The following is a 25,017-nucleotide window of genomic DNA, read 5'->3' as shown; positions in this document are numbered from 1 at the left end:
GTAAAAACTACCCTCCTTGTCAAAGGCATTTCCGATTCCCAAGAATTTAAAGAGCCGTACCCTACTATTTGCAGTGAAAGGTCAGGTGGATAAGGTAATACAGAAACCAGGAAAGTAGGCATTACGTTATAAGTAAAGCACAGCGAGCATCCCAAGTAATCCCATTATGCCATTGAGACAGACAGTGAGGTTACACAGAATGATATCCCCTTACAAAGATTGAAGAGTTGCCACTGCCACAGCATATAACATGCAATTAAAAGAGGCTTATAAAGTGCACAACTATAGTTTGGAGAGAGATGCACAGAGAACAGAATCTGTGGGAATTCAGCAAATCTATACATCCAGTGCCCTGTGCAGTGCAAAAATATGCTGTCCCCTAATGCTGATGCGTTGCTACAGTGTGTGTTTGGCGTCTTTACACCAATGGATCTTACAACTCAATGTGTTTTTGCTTTGTGTTCCATTTGCATGGCGGTTTATCTTTCAAGCTTTAGTAGAAGTCATAGCAGTCCAGTTGCAGATGGAGCTACTAATGCCGTGCATGCCAAAATAGATTAGGATGTTTTTTTAATGTGCAAGCAGGATAATTTCTTTAATTATTGATGCCTCTAGCTTTCACTGTATTTTTTTAAGGTCTGAATTTGGTCTGAAATTATTTTGATGGGAAATCTGAGTCCTGCCCTCATAGGCAGTTTGTTTTAGACAGTTTGAACCCCACCGCCTGCCAAGGGCAGACCCTTCCTTCGCCTTCTGTTTTAGAGAAGATAATCATTCTCTTTTACTTGGAATAGGATTGCATTTTCTATCTCTCTCGTCCTCTATTTTTCCCTCACCTTTACCTTTTCCCCAGCCCCGCCTCCTCCCGTCAGTTGGCCGCTGCTGGTCCCTACACGGTGGTGATGCTCTATCGCTCCGTCACAGCGCAAGCGAGGGATGAGAGACAAATCAAAACCACCTTATTTCCCCTCAGTCCCTCTCACCGTGCCAGATTGAATTTGAGGTTTTTCATCTTCTTTCTCATCTTTCTCTTTTCCCTGCCTCCCTTGGCGTCCACTCAGAATTACCTGGAACCAAGCCTTCTCACAACTTGATGACGCAGGATAATTTATGTATATGGAGGGAGATAGTCGGCAGCCCTCGCTCTTGCTCCCTTTGACTCACTTTAAATCTTCAGTTGTGTGTTCAAAAGTGTTCAATACAAAAATCATATAAATGTCTACGTATGCAAACGTCCAAATTAGTTTTGCAATCGTTTCAGAAAACATCAGTCTTTCATGTTCTGTTCTACTCGCTTTTCTTGAGCAATTTTGTTGGCTAGTGGTCTAAATGCGATACCGTATTTCCAAATATATGACTTTGAGATGTCTTTAAATCATAATTGTTTGATAGAACAACATATTCTCATCAGTGGTCAACAGTAGGTTGCTGTCGGTCCTTCATATTCAAAGTGCATAAGTACCAATACTGGAGAAGTTTACTTCAGAGGTTGCAGATGTGCATTCCTGTATAACGTCGATGTAGTTGGTTCCGAAAAGTTTATGCGTACCTCAGTCACAATAAGTTTCGATCTGAAATCGGTTACAGCACCTTATATACCTGTGAATGTTTTTGATGGCCATTACCTATCTTAAAAGGTAGGTAAAGGTAAAGGTATTCCTTTAGGCAACTTAACAGACAACTTGACATATTTTCAAAATGTCTGCGTTTAGATTACTTTAATTTGTCACTTTTGATCTGGATGACCTGATGAGAGGAGGATACATGTATTCCCCCGAACACCTTCACAAGACACTACATATAGCACAGCATTACTCTGTCCTAATAATCATGTCTCTCCATTTCTGAGAATTTACACTGATTTCCTCATTGACACAGGTGTGTTTTTTTAAAAGTATATAAAGTCTCACTCAACATAAAAATATGAGCTTTCATTTTAGGTAACAGAGTGCTGTGATGGTGTTTTTTTTTGTTTGTTTTTTTTTTCTGAGGCGCAGTGCCCTTTAGGACTGCGTTGCCATTTACCTCCGGATTTACTTCACAAGACACACACGTACACAAACCCGCATACTCATAGATTCATTTAATGAATTCTTTGTGGGACTCTCCCCACTGATTGCACCTGATTTCAGGAATAGTTACAGATATATAAGACCAAGGTGGTCTCATCAGAAAATCAAAACTGACAGGCACATTTGCATCAGTTTCTGATTAAACTACGTGACAGTGTGCATTTGAGGAATTATGAAGGTAGAAGAAAAAGTGTGTGAGTTAAACCACTGTCTTGTTTAATATTTAGACGTAGATGTAGTTGTACACTTACATGTAATTCATTTATTGCCCAGTTCCACATCTAGCCACACCTTTAGCATGAAGAGACAAGTTAAGATTAATGAAGATTAACCAAATTAAGATGTTAAATTTGTTGAAGATATATTGTGAGCCGGGTTCAGTTGTGGCATTTGGTTTATTGAGCCCGGCCGAGGAGATGCAGTGCCAGCATACAAGATGTGAACGCACACCAAATCTCAAGGAGGACATCTTTTGGTCCCTTTTATGTTTCTGTCTTCCCCTTAGTGCCTGTAGGTTTTAGTTCATCTTTAACTCGCCGTAACCTAGAACAACAAATCTATCTGATGTTTAGACTCCAATGCTACTTCATATTGAATTCTATTACTTGTTGTACTCTAATCTGTGGAGCCAGTAAGTTCACGTAAACATTCTTGTAAGAACACCGATATCTGTTAGCCTGACGCCTGAGCTACTGTCTCTACCTTATCAGTCTAACTGTTGTCTCCCTAACAAGGACAGTTACATGAGAGACATAAGTAGAGCTGGAAGGTCAGTGAACACTTGTGCTCGACCCGTCTTACCTTTCCCCGTTACATCAAATAAGACTCCTAAGAATGTTCTCTAACAAAAACTTTTCATAGCCAAGAAGTTAAACTCCGGAAACATACAATCATCCAGTAACATGCACTGCAAAAGTAACGACCTGTAATTGGTGCAGCTAGTCTTGCCATACAGTCTTGTAGATGTGGTTTTGAGTTGCTGGTTGAGTGTTTGGGGGCCGGGGGCACCTGGCTCCTGCTACCTGAGAAAAATGACTCTCATCTTCCACTCGGTTGGACCTACTCCCACCCATCCTCCCTTCACCCCACCTTTTCATTTTCAATTATGGGTTGGAATATGAATCTTTAATAGGGTGATAATTGTGCTAGCATATTTGCTGTCACCCACCATTAGCCCAGATTAATTAGCCCATTTAGTTTAGCTTAAGAAAGTGTCTGGCTGAGGAATGGGGGCACTGATGGAAGACGGGTGGAGAGAGAGTAGAATCAGCACAATCTGCTCTATATCACAATGCCATCTTTCTCCTGCTTTCTCTCTGTCTCTTTGTGTCGTTCGCCTCTCCGCCTTTTCCTTCTTTGCTGCTTTCACTCGCTCTTTCTCTCATCTAACTTACTCTGTTAGTCTGTTTCATCAGTCTGCACGCATCTGCCCTGCTCTCGGCAATATTTTTTGTTGCGCTATGACTTTTCAAGTGGTGTCAAAATGTGAAGATCATTGGGGGAAATCGTGCAGTTGAAACTTTGTTTTTAATTCTGTAATTAGCAGTTGTAGTATGAGCCAGTGGTGCAACTATTCCAAGTAAGGGCCTTTTCTGAGATTATATTTTTGGAGATCATTAAATTGATGTTCAGCAGGCTGGAAAAAGGATGATCAAAGGTAAACCTTATGGTTGACAGAAATAGTTGGATACTATTCCAATACTTGTGTTTATTTCAATAATTTTTTTCTTTTTTGTCTTCACTTACGAATTTACATAAATGCTCGTAAATCAAAATTGGCATCTTTTTTTGTTCAGAATTTTATCACCAACATTTTGACTGTTGTAAGCGTTTTAAGTTTAAACTGACATATATATCTGGCACATGGGATGTCACTGCCTCAACTTGTGAAAAGGTGTGTGGAAAAAAGTGCCAGGGTTCAAATCCAGGTGAACAAGTCCTGCTAGCCAACAATGAGGGTTTCCAGAACAAAGTTTTCCTATTCTTCTTGGATCCCATGACACTTTCTTAGTTTTCTCTGCTTAAAAGTGTGCAGCATAAACCTTGAAACTTGGAAACACAAAATTTGGCAGGTGGGTTGGACATTTCCACCACTATTCAGGTATATATACTTACAATCAAAAAAGTTTGCGTTTCAGAAATTATCTTTAAAAAAAGGTTGGCTAAAAGTCCAAATTCTTTCATAACTTTAATCTCACCTGCATCTGATCTTCTCTCCTGAAAATGTCAAATGTTGCTTTTTTCACTACTTGTTTGGATCCCGATCATTGCCGCTTGTGGCTATATTTAATGTTGTTTCCAGCTGCGGCAGGGAGCTGTTCAGATTAAATATAAAGCTCTGATAAACAACTCTGCACTACCTGCTCAGCAACAAACAGTAGACAGACAAAGTTAGCAACTAGCTGGCGAACAGAGTGGAGAATATAGCCGCTAAAGAGACAGATATTACCCTCCAAAGTTGGTGCTAAAAAAAAGTGAATATCAGGTTTAAATTTGTCAAGTGTCCACAGTGGTGGCCCAAAGGTTAGAGAAGCGAGCTTGTGACTCGGAGGTCACCGCTTCAATCCCCGGACCGGCAGGATAAAATCTGGGTGTGGAAAGTAAACCAAGCAGTGCTTACCCTCCCTATAAATGCGACACTGTCACTTCATTATGCATTCATTTTGAGTCATGTTTCTGTTCAAACATGAACTGTTACACATTCATTCAACCGCAGGGTTGTACTGGGCAGCATTTATAGAGTTTTATAGACATAGAAGAAAAGAATGTTTTAAAAGTTCAGTCTAGACGGATTTGGTTTCAGCACCCTGGCATTTCACATCCGGAAAGAGACCACCAAGATGACCTACCGGTCCCCCGTTCATTATTGGCTTATACCATGTCAGACACTGACCAAAAGCTTCATGACGGCTATAAAAGGGGCTTGTTTCTTAATTAGCCTCGTATTGGCAAATGGCAAAACAGAGTAAGTTGCAGACAACTGTGAAGAAGAAAAAACATTTGGACTCAGAGTTGTTCACTGACAGTGTAATTGGCAGCGTGAGCGGACATTTCAGATTGCATGAAATCATTTGATTCTATGTTAGTGTGAAAAATATTGCTTAATGGAGCTTTAATCGCTCTCTCCACCTTGGGATAAGTCGTGTGTTCGTGTGTGTGGCAGTGGAGTAACTTGGCCATGTCACTAGCTGTATATCTCTCAGCAGGCAGTGGGAAATGAGGTCTAATCGGAGGGATATTAAAGTCACAATAGACTGCTCCTGCTATTAAGGCCTGTCAGCCCTGGCCTCCTCTCTCACCTTGATATCTCTCAGTCTCTGAATATTTATACGCTTGCATCACGGGCTACTTACTTACACAGTGCAGTATGTGCGTTTTTCTTTTGTGTGTGTGTGCTGGAGCATCAAGAAATGTATCATCGCTGTAGCCACTGAAGGTCTCTGAATGTGTTTATGTGCATGCGCATCACTCTTAACTGTGCTTATGCAGTCCACCTTTATGTCCTCTCATCCTCAGGTGCGGTGGGGGCAAGGCTGCTCTCAGGTCTGAACAAACCTGTCGCCATGGATGTGGATGAGGAGGAGAATATGAGTGAGTCGGCTCTGATTTTACCCATTTTTCTGTCCGTCTGTCTTCCTGTCTGAGCAATAGCTGGTCTCTACTTTGCCTGTATTTTTCTTTCCCTCCTTTCTGTCTGCCCGCCCTCGTATGTCCTCCTGTCCTTCTCTGATGTGTAATCAGTGTGAAAACATTTTGTCGCCTATATCACCCCAGTATATAGTGTCTAGCCCACATGTAAAATAACATAACATGTAATGCAAGGTAAAACAAATCAAGCTAAATGTAACCGGTACATAAAAATATGGCCAAAAGTATGTCTGAAAAAGAAAAAGCACAGTTTACATGTGGTGTTGCTAATTATATTCTCGTTCAGTTGCCACTCCGTGAACTCGAATGGAGCCATCATTTGTCCTTAACTGAACCAAGACACAGAAACTTACATACACACACAAATACATGCCGTCGATTTTACTAAAACTTTTTAGGGAAGAACTAATCCTTACATCTGAGAGGCTTCAGGTCATATTACAGATTTCCTCTTCCTCCATTTCTCTCTTAAGAAAATCCTTTCCACTCCGGCTTATTGAACTTTAATTAGACATTTTGGTTTGAACTCACTAACTGAGTCTCAGAAGACACGGAAAGACATGATTGAATGTGTTTGCCCACACTAACAATTTTGAACTCGCATTCAAAGGGAGCTGTCATCCCAGCACTGCCCTAACCTGCAATACAAATGAGCACTTCTCATTGTAGTGTCACACTCAGTGTTTGTTCTCCGAGGAGAAGCATGTTTTTATGTGTTGAGTCAAATAAGCAGAGTTGCCAAATAGTCTTTGTTGTCTTTCAAAGCCTCTGAAGCCTCTTTCTTACATTTTTAGTCAGAAGATGAAACGCAGTCCGAGCTCACACCAAGGGAACACCAGAGAAAGACATGAAATCATTTTTTAACTTTTATGTGACAACCTTAGCAGTTCTTGAAATTCTTTTAATCACAAATCAAAAGCCCAACAAACAAGTTACACTTTAAATCAAGTTGTGATAAAATACTTTTACTTGTCTGCATTATTTGTTTCATGCAAACCCCACAGGGAACTTTAGCCCTGAAAGATCCAAGCATATGGGATATTTAGTCTTTGCATAACTGATGGGTGCTGATTACACAGATGCTGGCATGATAATGACCACAACTGCATGTGTGTACCATAATTCAATGCATGGTGTCATGCCTGTCGCTCTAAGGCTTTTGTCCTCTGATCTGGTCTTAGGCTCTGGAGTCCTACCGGATATCCATCGTACTGCAAAAAGCTATTATACCCTAAAATTGATAGTATAAATTTTTACCCTTTTGGAATGGAGAAAGGAGTGCTCTAGGTTTTTCTGTGTGCCATTATATATTATATATTGTTTTGTCTGTGCAGCATGCTAGAGTTTTCAGTTTGTGATTATATTTTTCCGATTGGCTTAGTGGTCACTATACCCCACAAATATTACTGTTATAGGAGATGTATTGATCACTAACTAAAACGTGTATATTCAAGTATAGTATGTCTTCAATAAATGGAAATCCCCAAATTTCCACTAGCCGAAAGTTTTATGTTCTCTAAGTTGTCTGAATGTATTCTATCCTTTGCAGAGAAACATAATGAAGTACAGTACTACATGCTGTCAATTTTAAAACAGTTCACTCCGCATGAGAGTCCAGGTCCTCGTGTGCCACCACAGCTAAAATTACTTGTGCTGCAGTATCTGTGGTGGTCTGAAGTCTATGGCTGAGATTGTGTCCCTGTCTAAAACTCAAACATAACCTGTCACCATTTTTATAGGTGATAGTTCTTCTTTGCTGTTATAGTGCACAGTTACGCTGTCCCTCCTTTGCCTTGTTTATTTACGAACCTCAAATACCAGTTTGCAGAATGCACGCACACACCAAAAAGTATTGCATGTTTTCCGATATGCTCTGAATTGAAGTATATGCAGTTTGTGTTTTTGATTTCAGGAATAAGTGTCTTTTTTTTTCTTGCCTTCAGACATGTCAATTGTAGTATGCAGATGGTAACGGCATGTCAGTACATTTTGCAGAGTGTTCTCTCACAAGCTCCATGGGGGGGATCTCAGAGACGCAGGGTCTTATGAATGGCACCTCATTAGGAACAGATTTTCAATTCAGATTTTCCTCATTTTAAATATGACAGTCATTCTTTTCAAAATCTTATGTAAAACGGGTAAACAGCATTTTAACCTCCCAGCGTGTCACCAGTCAAGCCTTTAGGATCCTGCAGTAGGTGGAGTCTTCTCCTTCTGCCTCTTTGATGTATTCTCCTGTTTGCCTGGTCCTCAGCTCCTCCCCCTGCACTCCTTCCCTGCACTCCCTCAACCCAACCTACAATCCCACTCATGCACACTGCGGCCTCTCTTTCTCCTGAGTACCGCAAGGAGTAACCTATCAAGCCTTTGCTGAAGGATGTTATAAATGAAAATTTTTGCCAATATTCCATCCACTTTGCTAACTGGATTCAGTGATATGTGTTCCCCAGTACAGCGTATTTCAGAACCTGCAGTTTAAAACTGAATGTACCTAATTTCTCTGTAGGCACTCAAGTGATTAAAAATTGATAGTGGATGAGGAACAGCTCTCTGTGCGTGTGTGTGTGTGTGTGTGTGTCTATGTTGAGTGTTTGATATGTGTGCTCGTATTTGTGTGCATTTATGTTTGAGACCCGTAACACTGTGCAACCTGAAAAGTGTACAGTAGTTGTTTTACTTGAAAATATATTTCTCCCACTTTACCCTGGACATTAGAATAACAATCTTTAATAACTACAACTTTCATTATGAAGATATAATTAGAGGTAAATTTCAAAATTAAATACCATATCACCAAAATATTGTAATAAAAGTTTTGAACATTGATCAAGGTACATCTCTAAGAATAGTATATGTTCCAATGGTGTTTTACTATTTGTTTTAATAACAGTAAACTGTAAGTTAATATGTTTAATCAAATTAAAACCCAGTTTCTCTTGCTTTGATAAAGGAACACAAATCATTGGTTCAGTTCCAAAGAGTGATAAAGGAATCTATAAATTTTGCATTTACAAGATCCTGCAACGAAGGCGTTGTAAGTTACTCTTTCTGGGCACCGCAGGTTCGAGCAGCACCGATGTTAAGGAAAACCGAAACCTGGACAACGTGTCCTGCAAAGACGGGGTGGGAGTGGCTGAACAACTCCCCAATGGAAGCGGCCTGGGCAGTCGAAAGCGCCCCCTAGAAGAGGGAAACAATGGACACACACACTCCAAGTTCCGGGCCAAAAAGCGCAAGAAAACACCCGGGCCAGTCCTGCCCAAGAATGCTCTGATGCAGTTGAACGAAATCAAACCAGGTCTACAGTACAAACTGCTGTCTCAGACAGGACCAGTCCATGCACCAGTTTTTGTCATGACAGTGGAGGTCAATGGACAGATGTTTGAGGGCATGGGCCCAACTAAGAAGAAGGCTAAACTAAATGCAGCAGAGAAAGCGCTGCGTTCCTTCGTCCAGTTTCCCAATGCCTCTGAGGCACACCTGGCCATGGGTCGGACACTGACGGTGAACACAGACTTTACATCTGACCAAGCTGACTTCCCAGATATGCTCTTCAATGGCTTTGAGACACCAGCCGCACCGGATGAATCCTTCTATGTAGGCTCCAATGGTAGCAGCTCCTTAAACTCACTAGGCGAGTACCCACTGCCCACACCACCTGGCAGCAACCTTGTCCAGGCCCCACTGCCCCCTCCATCTGCTTTCAGCTCGCCCTCCAGCGGCAAAAACCCAGTCATGATACTCAATGAGCTTAGGCCGGGCCTCAAATATGACTTTGTCTCAGAGAGTGGGGAGAGTCATGCCAAGAATTTTGTGATGTCAGTAACAGTGGATGCACAGACGTTTGAAGGTTCAGGGCGCAACAAGAAGCTGGCTAAAGCCCGGGCAGCGCAGGCCGCCCTCTCAGCTCTCTTCAACATGCAGCTAGACCAGACACCATCCCGGCAACCCATACCAAGAGAGGGATTACAGCTTCACCTACCCCAGGTAAGATATTTATTTTCTTTATAGATTGTCATACTTGACTAATCTGAAGTCAACCATTTAATTTATTTCACCAAGATGTTCAGTAATTAGGAACCCAACGCTTTCCTCAGTTGCAGTACATTGAAAAAAGGTCTACCTATTTCTACGCCCTGGCTCACCAATTACATTTTCTATTTTTAAGTCAATGAGCTTTCACGTTGTCCCAACATAAGACCTTGACTGTATTAATTATTTTGAATGAGCTCATTCTTTTGTGAATTTAATAAACTAACATTTTCTAGGAGTTGAGTTACAGCATGTATCAGGTTTGGCCTGTAAGCGCTTTATAATACAGTGCGGTTGGCAATAGTTCAAATAGACTTATTCTTATAATTGAAAGCAAAAATGTATAGACACTTTCAACGGTAACAACATAAACAAACGGTACTGCGCATGTGCATTGCTCTGGCCCAAACTTAACTTCCAGCAGACTTCCGCAAGCAATCCATAACAAGTAAATAACCTTAGCTGCCAGTCAAAGAAAAGAAAAGTTACTTGGCCAAACTGAAATGTGATAAGGTCACACTACCAGACCCGTTGAACATAAATTTGAGACAAGAATGTTTTTCTACCAAACTGTCTGATTTACCGCAGCGTTTCCCACAGAATGACAGCGTAACTGTGGCGAGCGCGGCAGACGGATTTGTGCAGCGGTGTTCATGATATAAACCAGACTGGTCTGCTGTCAATGTGTTTGCAGAAGAGAGAGGGAGCGAGTGAGAGGAGGTGCTGAGCGAATATGCGCAGCTCTGCAATCAAATACAAGTTTTCCCATCTTAAATAGTGAAAAAAAAACAAAACGGAAATCAATATGTGGCGCTGATAATGTGGTGAGCCGCCACAGATAAATGAATTTATGGGAAACACTGTACTGGATGTCACTCACCATATTAGCCAGTAAACACAAACCCAGTAATAAACAAACAGAACGGAAGTTGACTTCGGGCCACGCGCATCACCTTGGCGTCCGATGAAAGCATCTATAGATCCAAAGATTAGATAAAAGATCCCAGATCTAGGTTATTTCTTTTTTTCACCATGCTTTTAAAAAGAATGCAAGGACATATCAGACACGTATGTTTCATTTTTCTAACTCTGCCTCTATTAAAGCATTGCATTGTCATTGTATCAGTTACTTGACCTTTTCAACCATCAGTAGGCTTGAAATAGTACTTTGAATTTAAAAAGAAAGTCAAAAATGACAGAACTTGAAGTCATTAAGACTGAAATGGGTTTTAAAAGTGCATGGAGCTGGAAAACTCCTGGCAAAGATCATCTTTTTTAACACTACACATTGGATCCAGATATTCGTGATGCCAGAGATTTGACCGAAGACTGTAGCCACAACTAAACAGGAAAGCATTACAGTCTTTATGGACCTCCCCTGGATTTGTCTTTTGGTTGTAAATGGGTCTACTCCAAACTCCTCAACCTGCTGTTTAAGTAGGTTATCATAAAAAACTCATTTACATCAGGTGTGCAGGGACTAAGGGCAGGTGGTTGCTTTTGATGCCACTGTAGAGCGGACTGTCAAAGCCATGCCAGTGTGTGAAGAGAGATAACACTGTCAAAGCTAATCAGCACAACACACTGTCAACAGTCCCCTCCCAAAAGCCTTTTTTTCTCTTTACTTAACTCTCCACTTGTCAACGGATTTATTCAACAAAACCCCCATTTTAACGATAGCTCCCCCACTAATTGCTCTATTAATTCTCTGTCGCTTGGTATTTAATTTCCGTAGCCTGTTTCCATCTGGCAAGGAACTAATGGGGGAAAATGGTTGGAGTTAACTGCTGTTAACTTTGGTTTTGTATTTTATATGTTGTGTTGGTTTTGTTGACACTTATCAAAAGCCTTCAAAAACATAAATATAAGTGTTCTTTTGCTCATTCCTGAAAGGATTTTAGTTTTTTTTTGGACATAGATGTGTTTTGTACGAGTAATCAGCCCTTCCACTTTTTTGTACCCCTTGAGATTTCATTTCTGCACCATGGACGACCTTGATGTTCGAAAGTCGAATGATCTGGCTACGAGTGGGTGACTCCAAAGTAGCAGGGAAGTAATATTGAACTAATCTCTTTAATTTGTGGTCACCCAGCCGTCGTCTCTCCTCTTGGTTGTCGTCATTTTCCATCACATTAGCGGTGGATAAAGAGCCAGCAAGAGGAGGTGGCTGCCCGAGAACAAAGGATGTGTGAAGTTCACTTGAGGTTCCATCAGAGTTCTAAATTTTGTGAAATGTTGACGAACACTTTGTTCACACATCTGTTGCTCAGGTTTACTTGTTTGGTTTTTGCTTGTTGTGATTCACTGTCAGAAGGGAGATGGTAAATTATAACTGTCACGCCAAACTCAAACAGCGTTGCTTGAGAGACGGTTAGGTATACCTCAGGGGGTCAACCCAGTTTCACTTGTTGCCGTTACAACACTCTTGTTTAGAGCTGAATGCGAACACTGTGACAGGTACATGGGGCTCTAAGGGGGGATAACATCAGACGCGCTTTGTAAGCTGACACATCTGACACAAGCTCGTGTTTGTGTGGCTGTGTGTAATGTTTGTGCATCTCCTCCTGTCTTGTGTCTGCGCGTGTGTGATTCCAGGTTCTGGCTGATGCCGTCTCTCGCCTGGTGGTGGATAAGTTCAGTGAGCTGACAGACAACTTCACCTCCCCTCATGCGCGACGGAAAGTCCTAGCGGGGGTCGTCATGACAACAGGTAGGTTCGGGGGAAGAGGCAGTTGGTTCTTTTATGCTTACAAAACACGACACTGCAAGTCAATTTTTAAAGTATTATACAAAGGAGGATTCAGGTTGCAAAATTGACAGATTTTTGCAGTTAGGTATCAAAATGTTCAGTCTAATAATGATTCTTCAGAAAATGAATTGGCTTTTTTGCAGCAAATACAAAAACATCTATGCATTAGTGAACAGCTGTAGTTTGTTTTCAGTTTCATCAAAAGTGGACCTTAAGTAAATACGTGTGTAAAAATGCGTGCTTCACTTGAGCATTATTCTCCACTCTGTACTCCGTAGAGGGTCGGCAAATAAGTCTGGCATCGGGGCAAATTTTTCCAAGCCACTATCTGGCAGGCCAGAACAAAGCCAGACGAAATCATGTGCGTGTTTAGCTCAGTTGGTGCTGTGCGGGACTCCCGGTGGGTAGATAGTGAGATTGATTCCATCTTATTGCGGATATTTTTTTAGCCCTTGTTAAACAAATTGAATAAAAGGACACTTTTGCACATGTTCACATAAAGCTTGTGCTGTAGTGCGTGCGCGTTCCGGCGTTTGATCCGAAACCTGTGGACACTTTACTGACGGCTTTTTCAGAGGTGTGTCAAGCAGGTCAGAGAACTCTTCAAAGTAAAAGCTCTTAATAAACTCGACATGAAGCATTGCTGCAAAAGACGTTCTTGCGCGGCACAATCACTTAAGAGGAAGTGGTTATGTGAGTAACTGTTGCTTTCATGACTGAGATCTGTTTCAGCACCAGCCGTTATCAATTTATTTATAACGGCTGGTCTACAGCAGTGGTCGGCCTTTTGCCGACCACTGCTGTAGACACTAAATTAAGATTTTACACACAAATACATATGATGGTCTTGATGGTGCATTGCATTGCATTTCTATAGATTAGACAACCCAACAGTATATAAAATAGTTAAAGACATGTTTTATAACATAAAATACTCTGCTTTGAAGGATAATTTGTGTTTTTTTTAAGAAATGAAAAAAGACATTTTACTTGACTGAAAAGTCTTGTTCTCAGTTTGCGAAAGTTGCAAACTGGGCTACAATTTACTTCCAAACTTTGTGATGCTCACAAAGTCATGCTTCTAGGTACACTTTGTTAAACTGAGATTTGAGTTTAGAATGGACAAATGTGAAAACTGCAAAGTGAAGGTCAAACACCTAAGTTTAAAATAAGCTGCACCAAACACACGTAGTCGTTGGTCCCATTTTTCTGCATTTTGTACTCAGACTTTTGATACCTAAAGTGCATTTTGCCAATGACATGTCAGTTGCAGTCAGAAACTTTTACCTGCAATAGAAAGCACTATCAAGGGCATTAAGCACAATTTAGACCAGTAGCACATGTACAGTATGTGCTTTGAAGGTTATGGGTCTTTGTTCCCTCTACCCCCAACAGGGACAGATGTGAAGGAAGCACAGGTCATTTGTGTCTCCACGGGAACTAAATGCATCAACGGTGAGTACATGAGTGACCGTGGTCTGGCACTCAATGACTGCCACGCTGAGATAATCGCCCGACGCTCGCTCATCAGGTACCTCTACACTCAGCTGGAGTTCTTCCTCAGGTCAGTGGACGGCGTAAAATTAGTTTTCAGTGGTTGCAGTTCAGTGGTTGTGCTTGTTATGTTGGGATGTTGCTTGTTTTGATTATCTAATTACATGTAGTCACACTGCTCTTTGCTGTATCTAATTCAGTTTAAGCCCACTTAAAAGAGCCATAATAAAAATTAGGGTTTGTGCTGTTTGGCAGCCCTGTTTTCAAGTTTTGTCTGTCATCATAGCAACAACAAGGAGGACCACCAAAAGTCGATATTCGTGCCGTGTGAGAAGGGAGGCTACAGATTAAAGGACAACGTTCAGTTCCACCTCTACATCAGCACCTCGCCATGTGGCGACGCCAGGATCTTCTCTCCACACGAGGCCGGAGTGGAAGGTACAGAGCAGCGGCGGAGCATCCAGTCGCTGCCTCATCTCATGTTTTTAATTTGCTATCATTTTAGTTCACAATCCAGTTTCAACAACAGTGTATTTTTTTTATTTAATTAAATTTGTAGGTTTTCCTCTTATGCTTGGTTTCATTTAATTAGAATTTCCCTCCAATGTCCAAACACGCAGTACAGACACATTTAAATAAGAGTCTAGTAATTAGAGCTTTTTGTCATTCGCTGTCTGTCTCTATCAGTCTTTCCCCCGCCCAGCCCACCCACACTGTCTGTCTGATTAACCTCCCTCTTACTCTTGTCAAAGTGTTTTCCGTTGCACATGGCAGACTGAATAGAAAACAGCCACATTCAATTAGTCACTGAATAGATGGCGCCTGCTGGTGGATCAGCAGCAAATGTTGATAACATAATAATAAATAATAGGTCATGCTTTTGTGGAAGCCATTTTTCGCTTTCTATTCTTGGAATCTCTGTTTTCACAACATTTCTTGCACGGGTGTCCTTTACTATTGTATATGAAGTTGTTTTATAAACCAATCACATTGGAGCTAGTTCATAATTTCTTCCTCAGTTTGATGTTTTTACATATGAATCTCATTATTTATATGTATTTCTCAATCTTTTTCTGTATATATCTGTTCTCCCGCGCTGTTTCACTCAGACCAAGGAGACCGACATCCCAACCGGAAAGCACGGGGCCAGTTAAGGACCAAAATTGAGTCGGGAGAGGGCACCATCCCTGTGAGGTCCAGCAACACCATCCAGACCTGGGACGGGGTGCTGCAGGGGGAGAGGTTACTCACCATGTCCTGCAGTGACAAGATCGCAAGGTAATTTGGTTCAAACTTACGAAGTATTACTGCAGACTCTGTTTGTGATTTATGTTTTAGTTAATATTCAGTTAGAACTAGCAGCAGTTTTGTTGCTTTGTTGTTCTCTGATGTTTCTTACTTCACAGAAAACCATTAAAGTTATACTTCGACATTTAGGGAAATATGTTTATTCACTTTCTTGATTAGATGAGTTAGATGAGAAGTTTGATATGACTCTGACACATTGAGCTACTGTAGTGTCAGCAGTCGGTTAGCTTAGACTGGAAACATCTCCCAAATTTAAGCAGAATGTAAATTTAGTAAATCTGTTTCATTCTCATGTCGTAACTTTATGCTTAAATCATCATTTAGCCATATAGTATACATATTTCGTGTTTCGTGATGCCTCTGTGTTTTATTTACTCATACTGCGATGAATTGCATCTTGTCCTCGCTCTGTCATTTCAAGTCCATCATTTTCTTCAGGCAGTGTCAGGGCCAGTTGACGTGATGGATCCTCTGTCCCTGCTGCATTTTTGCAGGCAGATCATAGCGTCCTTAGTCTCTGTCCATGTTCAAGGCAACACTGTGCCTCCCTTGGTGATGAACGATAAAACTTCTCCATAAGTCTTCCCACCAGCCCCTCATTCTTCTCCTGTTCTTCCTCCTCCACGGTCCCGGATCTTACTAACTTGCCCAAGTGCTTGAACGCTGAGTGTATACTTGATGAGGGAGATGTCGACTCTGGAGCCGATGCTGTTTGCACTGTGTGAGAAGTGTTGTTGCCCTTTCAGCGTGTCAGTACCGGTGCTGGTGATTCAGATTTTGTGTGTTTGTCCAAAGTGGAGCGATCCAAATCAGTAGAGGGCAAAATAGGTTGGAGACCTTTCATTTAGTAGGTTTTTTAATTTCTCTGGCCAACCTAGATAACAAGTGAGAAAAATGGTTACACCAGTTACAGTTCTGTAGTTGATGTAGAGCTTCAGAAAATGAATCCTTTACAGTTACGATAATGGGTTGGTGATACGAGTATATCTCTTCCACTGTGAGGAAAAGACCATGCGAGGCTTCTCCCCCTGCCATTACATAGCTATTAGCCAGGTGAGAAATCTGCTGCTCACCCGTTTCTGTGCCCCGTGTGAGTGATTGTTAGCTGCGGGGCTGCTATTTAATACACCGAGTGACTGGCACACGTTGAGCATGCCCATAATGTTCCCTCCTTACACAATGTTTTCTCTCCATTCATTTTCCTTTGATTACAAGCCCAGCTCCACTTCTTCAGCGAGAACAAGCCGTTCTCTCCCTCAGCGTCTGTTGTTCCCTGCTATTTGAAATAGCTCATTAGCAAACAGGCAAAACTCTTATGGCTTATTTCTCTGTGTTTGCCCCGTTTTCTCCCGTCGTTATTTTTTTAACAGCTGATGACATGGGCTTTCTAACTTGTTCTGACCCTGTTCCTGTGTGTGTGTGTGTGTGCTTTCTGTGTGTGTGTGTAGATGCACAGAGCATGATATTGAATAAGATAACAAAGAAATACAGAGATGTTTGACAGGAATGGAATTGAATGTCACTGAAAACATGAGTCAAAATGTGCATGTGCTTGCTTGTTGTTCTTTTTCTATACTGTGTGTGTCCTTTAGAGCGTTTTCAGGTGTATTTTTGTAAAATCATTGTGATGAAGAAGTGTGTGTGTGTGTGTGTGTGTGTGTGTGTTACTGCACTTTGCGCGCGGCACAGAATATCACAAAGCTGTTTGACTATGCTGAATGTGTGCTTTACTCCTTGCAGCTATGAATTCAGAGATTTCATTTTGCCCTCCCTGTGTTTCACACACAACATCACACACACACACACACACACACACACATACACTGAGAACATTGCATATGGAAACAATGGTCCCTCTGAGTTGCCTGGGGTCGTACGCTTGCATATTCCTCGTTGTTGGTAATTTCACACACTCTCAAACAGGCTGCCTGATGTGAAAGGGAGAATGAGAAGAGCTTTTCATCTGACACTGTCAGGGTCCAACAAAAAGACCAAAACCAACAATCCAGCTAACTACTAGTTTTGCCTGTATAGCTGAAGCCTCATATATCGTATTCCTCTGTGCCATTCTCTTCTATTGTTGTCCAAAAACTATTATAAAGACATCTGTGTCACTAGGTGACATGTTCTTGTTCTTTGTTTGAGTCAATCCCACAAACACCGTCCTGTTGCCATAAACACTGTGTGTTAACACGCAGCAGAAAATAGTCCCTAACAAATGCACTATTTACTCCTCTTTGAGGGATGTTGGCTAAAAACCACAGTGTCCAGCTGCTTAAAATGACACAATGTATTTGTGACGGTTTTTATTAACTAAATAAACTAAACTAAATAACTAACTAAATCCTTGTTGGTTTTGGTGTTTTCATGAAATTTGTTGGCAACATGAATTTTATAAAATAATACCAACCTTAGTCTTCAATTTCTTTCTAATTTTTACTCTCTCCCTTCATCTACTCTGTCATATTCAACGTTCCTTCCATCTTTCTCTTATCTTTTTCCTTTCCTCTTATTCCTATTTCCTCCCCCCTCCCACTCTCCCTCACTGTCTCCCTCTCTATCCCTCTTTCTTGTCTGTTTCTGCCCTGTCTCTCGCCTTCTCTCTCTCTCTTTCTCTCTCTCCCTCTCTCAGTGAGGTGGGCGCACGATGCTTCACAGAGCATGTCAATGGGAAAATGACTGGGGAGAGATGGCTAATGACACAGCGTAGAAATACACAAGTTTGTGAAAATGAAATTGGATACCTCGGAGTGTACACAAGTGTAGGATTGTGGGTGATCGTGTGTGGTAGATTGCATTGGGCTGGCTATGTACTAATACATTTTGCTTGTGCGGGTTGCATGTGTGTGTCCACTTATACACATACCATATTATCATATTTCTTTGTATATTCAGTCTCTGAACTTTGCAGTGCGGGTAAAAAAAAAAAACGAAACTTTCTCTCTTTTCCATGTTTGTCATGCAGATCACAGTCCTCACCGCGCAGTTTTTAGGCTGATTACAATCATTTCTACATGTTGTGAAAATCCTCTGCGTTTTCGTGAAGAATGTTTTTATGGTTAAGACAATGAGGAGGCGACAGTTTGTAGTAACAATTTAGAATGACAATGGCGTTTCTGTGGTTGCCTTAATCACGAGGAGCTCACAGATGAAGTGTTTAACAGTTGTTCCCAAGCTTTGCGTGCTGATTGTGGCATTAGCTGCAGATAGTTTCCATGAAATCAAGTCGTCCGTCATGCCATTCATTTGAATGTAATTGATGTTTTCTTATAGATATATATGTATGTGAAAAAAGTCTTGTGAGGTGAACCAAAGTGTTTGGTAAGGGCTGATGTTACTGTTATCTCCTGAATGACTGACTGCATTTTCAGGATATCTAATGTGTGTTTTCCCCCTGCAGGTGGAATGTAGTGGGCATTCAGGGCTCTCTGATGAGCTACTTCTCAGAGCCAATCTACTTCTCCAGCATCATCCTTGGCAGCCTTTACCATGCGGATCACCTCTCAAGGGCCATGTACCAGCGCATCGCAGAGATCGAGGACCTGCCCCAGCAGTTCACCCTCAACAGGCCTCTACTCAGTGGTCAGTGCCTGCTTTGATGGAGAAATAAGAAACAAAATCAGATACGGTTTTAGCTGAAAGATGCTGACATTTTAAATTAACAAGAGTTCAGGCTGAATGAGAGCATGATTGTGTTAATGTTCCCATTTTGAGGGAATCTCCTGTTAATCTTTGCCAATCAAACTCCACTTTTCTAAATATCAAAGAGGAAGACGGTAATTCTAATCAGTAAACACATTTCTCCACCTCACTGGTCAGTCCACAGCTGGAAGACAGTTATTGCTTTTCTCCTCTGTTTGATCTGAGCTGACATTTACCTAGTTCCTGGGAAATCTGAATACCTTTATCATTTTGTGTAAATTTTCAGCGCTGGCTTGACCTTTTGCAAAGGCCATATGGACCAAGAGTCCTGCACTTTTTTCTCTGACTTTCCATTTTTAGATTCATTCTCTGTCTTCTTGTTGCTCAGAGGACAAAACAATAGCATATAAAAATTCTCTGTAAGAAATATTTGGTTTGCCAAAACATTTTTTGGTTCCTAACTTTCATTAAGCTCATTTTATCGTCTTTCTTTCCTCTGATTATAAGATTTTTTTTTCAACACAGTTACAGACCTTTCGTTTCTCTTTCTGACCACCTCTTTTTAGTAGTCATGCCTGACAAGCTGCCCTTTCTCACGCGGAACAGATGCAGTTTACAGTGATAATGTTGTAATATTGTAAACAGTGGTTCTTTAATTTCAGACGGAAATAGACAAAAGCCTTTTTTGCCCACCCTTTTTGTATTAAGTCCTGCCCCACTGTGTTGTGATTGTCTAACTTGTTACTTCAGGGTATTTTTGCAATAATAATATTCTTGACGATACTGAAAAATAGTTTTGAGCTTAAAATCGCTGTTGAGCTCTCCTCGGACTCAATGAAATAAGTTTGTCGCTGGACATAGTAATAATGTATCCACCTTACATTGAGCCAATAAACACTGTTTATTCCCTCCCCCACACTTTTTCTCTTGTGTTTTTGGTTTATGAAAGGCTAAAAGAAAACCAAAACTTACAGGCCTGCTGTGCCAAGTCACAGTGGAGAGTCACTCTTTGGAGGAAATTTTTATCAAATCAATAAGAATAAACAAAACTCCACGACTGCAACAAAACAGACAAAACAACAAAAGCTAATTCAACACTCAGACTCAAACAGGTGAAATGAAGCTGTGGTCGTGTTTTTTTAGATCCCGGGGGATGACAAAGGGCATCGTACAAAGGGCTTGGGGTGATATGCAGCTCCCCCTGCTCCTCCTCTCTGGTTGCTCTCTAAGTGGTGGGTAACAGAGATAATAGTAAGGGGTTATTAACCTTTTCCGCTTTAGAGAGTTTTTAGCGGTGAAGCACTGTGGCGTTAGAGCACTGAGGGATTTCATCCCCTTTAAATCATCTTCTGCCACAAGTGCTGCCAAATGGAACCTAGGATATTAATACCCACACACACACACACACACAAAGAGCTAGACACCGGGATTTATGGCATCCATATATCTCCCAGTTATACTTCAGATACAGTGGAGGTCGATGCCCTGTAGTTAGAATGGGAGAGAGCAGACGCTGACCTCAAAATCCCCCTGGGCTGGATTGTATTTTGTCTCCACACAGTAGGGTGACAACAACAAAAAAAGCAAGGAAAAACCTTGCTGTTGCAAGATATTAGAGCTGTCACTTGAAGGAATGGGCAGCCAGGTTTGAATACCCCATCCTTGGTTTAATGCATCCATGCAGTGGGGTAGCAGGAGGTTACGTTTCCACAGAAGTTTTGCAGGAAGGAGAAAAGCTATTACTTGGGCAGCACGGTGGTCCAGTAGATAGCACTGTGGCCTCACAGCAAGAACGTCGCAGGTTCAAACCCCGGCCTTTCTTTGTGGAGTTTGCATGTTCTCCCCGTGTCTGCGTGGGTTTGCTCCGGTTTCCCCCACCATCAAAACCATGTTAGGTTCTCCAGTCAGCGCCATTGACCAGACACTGATAAAGACCTGGTGTTGGTCCCCGGGCGCCTTGAGGGATGGGTTAAATGCAGAGAATGAATTTCGCAATGTGTATGTGACAATAAAGTATAATCTTATTCTTACTTTTTTAATCTTAATGGTTTATTTCGTATTTATGTGGTGATTGTTGGAACAGTGGAAAGACTAACAAGTTTTGGTGAGTTTTATGTTTCTGTCACGCTTAAAGCATTTTACGATGATCTGCGAGGTAAAATTATTTGTTAGAGTCTGTTGACAAGTAAGAGGGATGGCTGTTTTTGGTTCAACCAAAGGGATTTTACTATTTAACAAAAGGTCTATCTCTGTAGGATTCCTTTATATAATGTTGTCATGTTGCACTTTTTAGTGGATGTAAGCGACTTTGGAGGCATCATTTGTCCGCAAGGATAATGTTGGTGTGGAGGCAAAATATTTCAGTGAATTAAGAGTTTATTTCAACCAAACCAGAGTTGGTGATTGTTGGAACAGTAAAACGACTAACAAAGACGGTTTTGGTGAGTTGTATTTTGTTTCTGTCCTGTTTGAATGAAAAGTTTTACGATTGCAGTTGTGTCTGTAGTTGTGTTTTAGTCTGAGGTGCTGGTGCTCTACAGCTCCTTTAAAATCATTAAATTAGAGGAGATGTTTTTCTTTTGGACAGTGATGATATTTGGTTTGGTGTGCTGCCCAGTCTTTGACCTTCATTGTTTTTGATTCCAGGTATAAGTAACGCAGAGGCCAGGCAGCCAGGGAAGGCACCCAACTTCAGTGTGAACTGGACGGTGGGCGACCAGGCCCTCGAGGTGATCAATGCGACCACAGGCAAGGACGACATGGGTCGCGCTTCACGCCTCTGCAAGAACGCCCTCTACAGCCGCTGGGTGCGCCTACACTCTAAGGTACGTGTACTGCGCTCTTTTAATTTGAAGCATTTCAGTTCCTTACCATGAAGCCGTTTGATACTCAGCCCTGCTCACGGGTAGTGTGGGCTGCTTTTAGTTTGTGTTTGTTTTGCTCACATCTTACTGGTTTATTTTACTGTCAAGCAATCATACAGTATGTTTGGATGTTTAAAATTTTTATGTCAGATGATGTCGTGCACTGAGATTCATCTTATGACAGATTTGACTCATGTCACATTAAGCAGCCTGAAGCAAACTTTAAAATCCTTCCTTGAAAAGCTCAATTGAGGGAAAGGGCTTGGGTAGTTGTAAAGCATCACTGAGAGACTGTAGAGGTCAAGCAGGGCATTGAATTATAACAGTAGCATGATGAATGGTTCCCAGTGCACTCAGAGAGCTGATTGGTGAAATATGAACTAGGAAAACTAACCCTAAAATTACAGCGAGCTGAATCTATCTAGCTGATACACTGATTTAATTTTGAAGGCAGAGGTGCAGTCAATGTTATGAGCATTATATTTACTTAGAAAAATCATCCAGTGCTCACCCTGCGTAACATTCACAGCTTAACTTGCTTTTTGTCTCTGTCTCTGCCTTTCAGCTGTCATCCATCTTGTGGATCAAGATGCTGAAGCCCAGCTCCTACCATGAAGCCAAGCAGGCAGCCACAGAGTACCACTCTGCCAAGCAAGCGCTCATCAAGGCCTTCCACAAAGCCGGCCTGGGGGCCTGGGTCAAAAAGCCCATTGAGCAAGACCAGTTCACCCTCAGCTCCTGAGGGAGTCAAGGGACCAAGGGATTCCTAAAGCCCCCACTCCTTCCCCCCCTGACCCAGGCCTGAAAGCAACAGAGTTCCCCATTAACTACCAGCCCACAGAGACACTTACCTCCGTCCCATGTGTCGGCATACACGTGCACTTTGTACTTGTGCGTAGTTTCACAAACCATCCATAGCTCATCATTCTCATTCCTCAGAGGACCTCAGCCTCACCATGTCCTTTCTTATCATATTGATTTGTGTCCTTTTATTTTGATGGATGGTGTTTCTTCATCGTCTTGTTTTGTGTTTTAAAACTGGAATCCATGGTTTTTACGCCTCCGAGTTTTATGTTTCCCAGAGAAATCGTGTTTTTATGCCTTACATGTGGAAGTCATACAGTTTTGTCTTATTTTCTTGATCAATGAGTGTAGCCAGTTGAGGTGTGAAATGTAGCCTAGAAACACAGGATCTTTGTTAACTAAAACCAATGTGTATGGACCTAAAAGAAGATATACTTGCTAAAATGAATATGACCTTTAATTTAAAGCTGTTCTTCAGGATGTAAATCTAGTACTGAAAAGAAAGAGAACTTTAAATAATTATATAACATTTTAATGTGTGTTATTTGGTCCGTTCCTTAGATGAGACTACATGTTCCTAGCCCCTGTATTAAAAAAAAATGTTACAAAACACTGTGGTCTTGTTTGATTCACATATACAGGCCAGATGTCGCAGCAGTTTAGTCCACTTTTGTTGATTTTTATGTTTTATTCATTCATTCGTGCATGTGATGTGTAATTTATTTTCTTTTATCACTCTCATTTCATACTTGAACTATGGGAGGGTCATGCTGAGAGCATCAAATCCCCCCCCCACCAAACTCCTCCCCTTGCCTGGGTCTTGGGACAAGCTTTGGGAGGTGCTGCACGTTGTATTTTTCCTTGATCTAAGCCATGGCTTTGCATGGGAACTGAACTGGGAGGCCGGAGCAGAAAACACGTGGTGGAAAGCGTCCATCAGTGAATGATTTCGAATGAATGCCAGCATCTTCCTCCACAGGCAGCTTTGAATCTTTGTCTCTATTTTCTAGATTTCTTGTGGTTGTTTGTTTGTTTGTTTTTATTTGGGGGGGGGGGGGGGGGGGGCGGGCAGGAACAGTTTTTTATTTGTTTTTTTTTCTTGGGCATTTGAGGATCGGGGGCAATACTGCAGTGAAAGTAGTGATTGCATAAACAGACCTCTGAGATGTTGTAACTTTGTGGCAGGGATCCATGATAGCTGTCAGTTGAAGGCTCGGCCCATGTGCTGTGGTGCAAGTTACATTCACCAGACGCCACAATATTCTGAAATGCAAAACATGTTGTAATCCCTCCACATAATTCTCTTTGGAAACACGTAGAGGAGCAGTGAAGGAACACGGAGTCATTGTATGAACAGACTCACATGTTGTATGCTTAATATCTGATCCACTCTACCTGTAGGTCACAAACAAATGTGTCACAGCGTGATGTCACCTTCGTCGCCCTCTCTTCTACATCTGCAGAAACATGTTAGTTCAAAGAAGACCTTTGTGAGCTGACTCGCCACCTTTTCACCCCGAGTGCATGAACGACCTCGTATTTGAAATTTGTAAGTGACGACATACACAAGTAACTGCAGTGAATTCCTGTTCCCAGCTGTGGGACGTGTGTGTGTGTGTGTGTGTGTGTGTGCGCGCACACACATGCGCAAATCTATGTGTGTGCTCAGACGTCTTTAAGCATACTCTGTGGAGTCTTCACCAAAGATGATGATGTCCATGTTTGTCTCTGCCCCACTATTTTCTTTACAAAGATTTTTTTTTATATAAATATATGGCACACTTTTTTTGGGAATTGACCCTTTACTGTTTGGTTTTTGTATACCCACTGAACAATGTACTTTTTGATTTGTACAAAACCAGTGTATTACATTCAGTATGGGGAAATTGAATTGTCAGGCTTCTTTAGTGCATCTGTAGCTGTCAGTGGCCACGTGTATATTGTGACCTGCAATTATTATTGCTGCAGTATCGTAGTTCTGTGTGTATATAAGGAACAACAAAAATGATAAATTCTGTTCCCTGTACAATCAGTTCATCCCATCCTACAAACTGTTTTGACTCTTTCCCTGTTGCTGGGATTGTGAAGATGTTAATGTTCCTGACTAAGTATTAGTGGTTCTCTGTGACTCACTGGGCACCATAAAGCATGGCACTAACACTGCCGGGGTTAATAGGCTTCATCCCCATTGTAGCCAACAATGTTCTAAAAAAAAAAATATGCACTGTAGGGTGCTTCAGCTAAAAGTGGCATCCACCAGCTGGCACGTGTGATGTCATAAATGTACCTTTTTTTACTTATATTTCATTGTTTTATGAGTCAGTAATAGAAACGCAGGAAAAGGGAATCTACCCGTAGAAACTTTGAAATTTGGTTTTAAAAAAAATAATCACAGAAAACAGTG

The 25,017-nt window shown here is 41.5% G+C and overlaps 1 protein-coding gene across 3 annotated transcripts in view; it reads left to right on the top strand.

The window, feature by feature from the left end:
- Window positions 1-23,225, top strand: part of adarb1b (adenosine deaminase RNA specific B1b) — a 120,168-nt gene extending 96,943 nt beyond the window's left edge. For all 3 annotated transcript variants that reach the window (XM_038720122.1, XM_038720121.1, XM_038720120.1), the window contains 9 exons: window positions 5,589-5,663; window positions 8,782-9,707; window positions 12,348-12,462; window positions 13,897-14,065; window positions 14,282-14,433; window positions 15,105-15,273; window positions 18,704-18,885; window positions 21,592-21,770; window positions 22,375-23,225. In XM_038720122.1, coding sequence (XP_038576050.1) covers window positions 5,636-5,663; window positions 8,782-9,707; window positions 12,348-12,462; window positions 13,897-14,065; window positions 14,282-14,433; window positions 15,105-15,273; window positions 18,704-18,885; window positions 21,592-21,770; window positions 22,375-22,551 — 2,097 coding nt within the window. In that variant the 5' untranslated portion in view covers window positions 5,589-5,635 and the 3' untranslated portion in view covers window positions 22,552-23,225. The remainder of the gene's footprint in view (window positions 1-5,588; window positions 5,664-8,781; window positions 9,708-12,347; window positions 12,463-13,896; window positions 14,066-14,281; window positions 14,434-15,104; window positions 15,274-18,703; window positions 18,886-21,591; window positions 21,771-22,374) is intronic.
- The last annotated feature ends 1,792 nt before the right edge of the window (window positions 23,226-25,017 follow it).

This window comes from Micropterus salmoides, unplaced genomic scaffold, assembly GCF_014851395.1.
Source record: "Micropterus salmoides isolate LMB-PRFRI ecotype aquatic unplaced genomic scaffold, ASM1485139v1 Ms_hic_scaffold_15, whole genome shotgun sequence".
Taxonomy (NCBI): domain Eukaryota; kingdom Metazoa; phylum Chordata; class Actinopteri; order Centrarchiformes; family Centrarchidae; genus Micropterus; species Micropterus salmoides.
Note: the sequence above shows the minus strand (reverse complement) of the source record. Positions and strands in the feature narration are given on the sequence as shown.